We start from the raw sequence: 4169 nt of genomic DNA, 5'->3' as shown, positions 1-4169 counted from the left end.
ACGATAAACATGAGACAGTCTGACTATAGGATGTTTGCTGGCTTTTATCCCACTGTTCTTGTCATCCTCTTGTTGTTATTTATATGTATTGTCTCTTGTCTTTCAATAACAAAAAAAAATAAAAAAAAATAAAAATAAATTATAATAAATTTAAAAAATGCGTTAACGCGCAATAAAATAATTGTCAGCGTTAATTAATGAATGCATTAACGCAAAATTAACGCGTTAACTTGCCCAGCACTAATATATATGTATATACTGTATATGATGTCCTTATAAGTCACCATAGTTACTCATATCATACGTGTCTCAGACTTTGTCCACAAGCTGTTTAAACTAGTGCTGGGCAAGTTAACGCGTTATTATCGCATCAACGCATTCATTAATTAACGGTGAAAATTTATTTATCGCGCGATAACGCATTTTTTTTATTTGTTATTAAGCGGACATTTTTAACACAAGAACCGACCGGCTGGCAGCGAGCGGTGAACAGCTGTTTGTGGCGTCTCTTGTGGTGTCTCTTCCTGTTTCCTTCACCAGATACCACACATATTACGGTAATCAGCGTTGCATTTGTGTCTGACCAAAATACCAAAAAAATAAATAAATAAATAAATGATTAATTTAAATTATTGTTTTAGAGTTTTAAAGTGTTTTGTTTGTAATATGTATAATAAGCATCATTTAGTTATCACTACTGAGAATTTAACAAACATAAAAACATAACGTAGATAGGTTTGCAGTTTTCAAGGTGTATATTTAAATATCATCTCTTACACACATGAAGATAAAGTTATGAACACCGGTTGAATATCTATTATCAGAATCATTATAACTGTGTTATAACTGCTGCTGTGTAAAGGGAATACTGCTGTTAACAAGAACCTTATTTGTTTAAAGTGTTTAAACCAAATGTTATTGCACTTTTGTTCATATAGCAGTACTTTTAAAATAAAAGTGCGCAATACACTACTTTTGAATTCATTATTGAACTTTGCCATAACAATGTGATTAATCGAAAAACAATCATGCGATTAATCACGATTATAAATTGTAATCGTTGCCCAGCACTAGTTTAAACCTAATTTTAAAAGGTTTAATCAAAGATATTCTACATTAAACGAGCTGACGATGGCGGTGGTTCAGGAGGGAACCATCTCACTTCCTTCTGATCTCTGTTGATAGTTGCACATGCGCAGTACCGATCTGACAGAGGACGCACTTATTGGATAGCGTTGGGCAGGCTAACCGGTGTTAGCAGGTAAAGCTAACAGGTCAAATACATGTTTTTAATCATGTCAATGTTCTAGTTAGCCGTCACACTGATGACGTCACATGACCCGTGACGTAGCAAAAGGTTGACAACACCGTTAACGGTCCGGAGCTGTCTGTTAGCTGTTAGCTATTTGTTAGCAGTAGGCTATTTTAAATGTTTCTTTAATGGAACAAAACTGTTTACTTCCGGTTGTTGTTTACAGCAAACTGTCAAAACTCTGAGTGCTCGAAGTAGAAGTACTGTTTGAGGTAGAAGTACTGCGATTCGTAACAACAAGTAGAACAAGTGTGTGTGTGTGTGTGTGTGTGTGTACATGTGTATATATATATATATTTGTGTGTTACAGAGCTTCAACATGAGCAGCCAAGGAGCTGGAAAAAAGGAGGAAGAGGAGAAAGAGGAGAACTTCTACGACTGTCAAGAGACCCTGGAGCCTTCAGGCCGAAGAGAGGAGGAGCAGGAGGAGGAGAGCCCACAGGACTTTACCATTAAAACTGACGGACTGACTGACAGAAGAGACAACACAGGGAGAGAAGGAGGAGGAAGACAGGAGGAGCAGGGCGACAGGCTGCGGGAGGAGGAGCAGGGCGACAGGCTGCGGGAGGAGGAGGAGGAGGAGAAGGGCGACAGGCTGCAGGAGGAGGAGGAGGGTGACAGGCTGCGGGAGGAGGAGGAGGGTAACAGGCTGCGGGAGGAGGACCAGGGCGACAGGCTGCAGGAGGATTCAGATCTAGAGATGAAGGAAGAGAACAGCCAAGAGGTGGAGTTTGATGACGATTACCTGAAGGAGGTAGAGAAGGAGCTGACAGAGGAGGAGAAAGAGGTGACACCTGTTTACCTTTTACACCTCTTGTGGTGACATCATGGTGACATCAGTGTGTGATGCTGTAAATCACAGATATTAAAACCTTCTGTTTTCTTTCAGAGTCGACGGCAGCAAAGTTTAACTCTGAAGGAAAAAGGCAACAGCCAGTTTAAAGCTGGAGGTGAGTGACATCATCGCCACATTTATAAACCAGTACAAACCAGTATAAACCAGTTCTAACACGTCTCTCTGCAGACTGGTTGGAGGCAGAGCGGAGCTACACAGACGCCTTGGTTTTATGTCCGGTTTGTTTCAGCCGAGAGAGAGCCGTGGTGTTCTCCAACAGAGCCGCTGCAAGGCTGCACCTGGTAACTAGCAACATGCTAACAGCATGCTAACACAGAGGCCAACATCATGCTAACACAGAGTCTAACAGCATGCTAACAACACACTAACAACATGCTAACAGCATGCTACATGTTGGGTTATCAACACTGGCCAACAACCCGCTAACAACATGTTGCATGTTAGGTTATCAACACTGGCCAACAACACGTTAACAACATGCGACATGTTAGGCTATCAACACTGGCCAACAACATGCTAACAACATGTTACATGTTAGGTTATCAACACTTGCCAACAACACGCTAACAACATGCGACATGTTAGGCTATCAACACTGGCCAACAAGACGCTAACCTGTTACATGTTAGGTTATCAACACTGGCCAACAACATGCTAACAACATGTTACATGTTAGGTTATCAACACTTGCCAACAACACGCTAACAACATGCGACATGTTAGGCTATCAACACTGGCCAACAACACGCTAACATGTTAGGTTAACAACACGCTAACAACATGCAACATGTTAGGCTATCAACACTGGCCAACAACACGCTAACATGTTACATGTTAGGCTATCAACACTGGCCAACAACATGCTAACAACATGTTACATGTTAGGTTATCAACACTTGCCAACAACACGCTAACAACATGCGACATGTTAGGCTATCAACACTGGCCAACAACACGCTAACATGTTAGGTTAACAACACGCTAACAACATGCAACATGTTAGGCTATCAACACTGGCCAACAACACGCTAACATGTTACATGTTAGGCTATCAACACTGGCCAACAACATGCTAACAACATGTTACATGTTAGGTTATCAACACTTGCCAACAACACGCTAACATGTTAGGCTATCAACACTGGCCAACAACACGCTAACAACATGTTAGGCTATCAACACTGGCCAACAACACGCTAACATGTTACATGTTAGGTTATCAACACGCTAACAGAGGCTGACATCATGCTAACACAGATGCTATCACAGATGCTAACAGTCTGTCTCTCCCTCTCAGGATCTGAAGGATAAGGCGATCTCGGACTGCACCAGAGGTGAGTGATGACATCATTCTTTACCTGTGCAGGTCATTGATTGACCTCTTCATTGATTGGTTGCCTGTGGTTGCTATAGCGATAGACCTGAATCCAGACTATGTGCGGGCGTTGCTGCGGAGGGCGGAGCTTCACGAGCAGACGGACAAGCTGGACGAAGCTCTGGAGGACTACAAGAAGGTTCTAGACCTGGACCAGAACCAGACCACCGCCAGACAGGCCTGTATGGTGAGGAGGAGGAGGAAGACGACGAGGAGTCACACCCTAACCCTGAGTCATTAATACCTTTAAATATTTTACTCTAGTAAAAGTACTAATACCACAATTTTAAATACTCTGGTACAAGTAAAAGTATGTTGGTATTTAATGAATGTACTGAACTAAAAGTATAATCTCTGTCTCTCTCTCTCTACCGGTCTGTCTCTACCTGTCTGTCTCTCCCTGTGTGTCTCTACCTGTGTGTCTGTCTCTACCTGTCTGTCTGTCTCTACCTGTCTGTCTCTACCTGTCTGTCTGTCTCTCCCTGTCTGTCTGTCTCTCCCTGTCTGTCTGTCTGTCTCTCCCTGTCTGTCTGTCTGTCTCTCCCTGTCTGTCTGTCTTTCTCTCCCTGTCTGTCTGTCTCTACCTCCCGGTCTGTCTCTCCCTGTCTGTCTCTACCTGTCTGTCT

General features: G+C 42.5%; 1 protein-coding gene across 3 annotated transcripts; it reads left to right on the top strand.

Moving 5' to 3' along the window:
• The first annotated feature begins 1190 nt into the window (after nucleotides 1-1190).
• On the top strand, nucleotides 1191-3957 carry LOC116378941 (tetratricopeptide repeat protein 1-like). Of its 3 annotated transcripts, none has more exons than XM_031840845.1 (6): nucleotides 1191-1261; nucleotides 1623-2099; nucleotides 2202-2262; nucleotides 2337-2449; nucleotides 3466-3502; nucleotides 3582-3957. In XM_031840845.1, exons 2-6 carry the CDS (start codon nucleotides 1632-1634, stop codon nucleotides 3782-3784), a joined length of 882 nt encoding a protein of 293 aa, XP_031696705.1. In that variant the 5' UTR covers nucleotides 1191-1261; nucleotides 1623-1631; the 3' UTR covers nucleotides 3785-3957. The 3 variants fall into 3 exon arrangements, with proteins under 3 accessions (XP_031696705.1, XP_031696706.1, XP_031696704.1); XM_031840846.1 differs by having other exon boundaries at nucleotides 1218-1274; XM_031840844.1 differs by lacking the exon at nucleotides 1191-1261 and having other exon boundaries at nucleotides 1300-2099.
• The last annotated feature ends 212 nt before the right edge of the window (nucleotides 3958-4169 follow it).

The sequence above is a fragment of the Anarrhichthys ocellatus genome, unplaced genomic scaffold (genome assembly GCF_004355925.1).
Source record: "Anarrhichthys ocellatus isolate YVR2014 unplaced genomic scaffold, GSC_Weel_1.0 scaffold3445, whole genome shotgun sequence".
Lineage (NCBI taxonomy): Eukaryota > Metazoa > Chordata > Actinopteri > Perciformes > Anarhichadidae > Anarrhichthys > Anarrhichthys ocellatus.
This window is presented reverse-complemented; position numbering and strand designations above follow the sequence as displayed.

Coding starts and splice junctions, on each gene's coding strand:
- LOC116378941 (XM_031840844.1), top strand. CDS start 1,590: ATGTGTATATATATATATATTTGTGTGTTACAGAGCTTCAACATGAGC. Junction 2,263..2,336: donor CAGCCAGTTTAAAGCTGGAG/GTGAGTGACATC, acceptor GTCTCTCTGCAG/ACTGGTTGGAGGCAGAGCGG. Junction 2,450..3,465: donor CCGCTGCAAGGCTGCACCTG/GTAACTAGCAAC, acceptor TCTCCCTCTCAG/GATCTGAAGGATAAGGCGAT.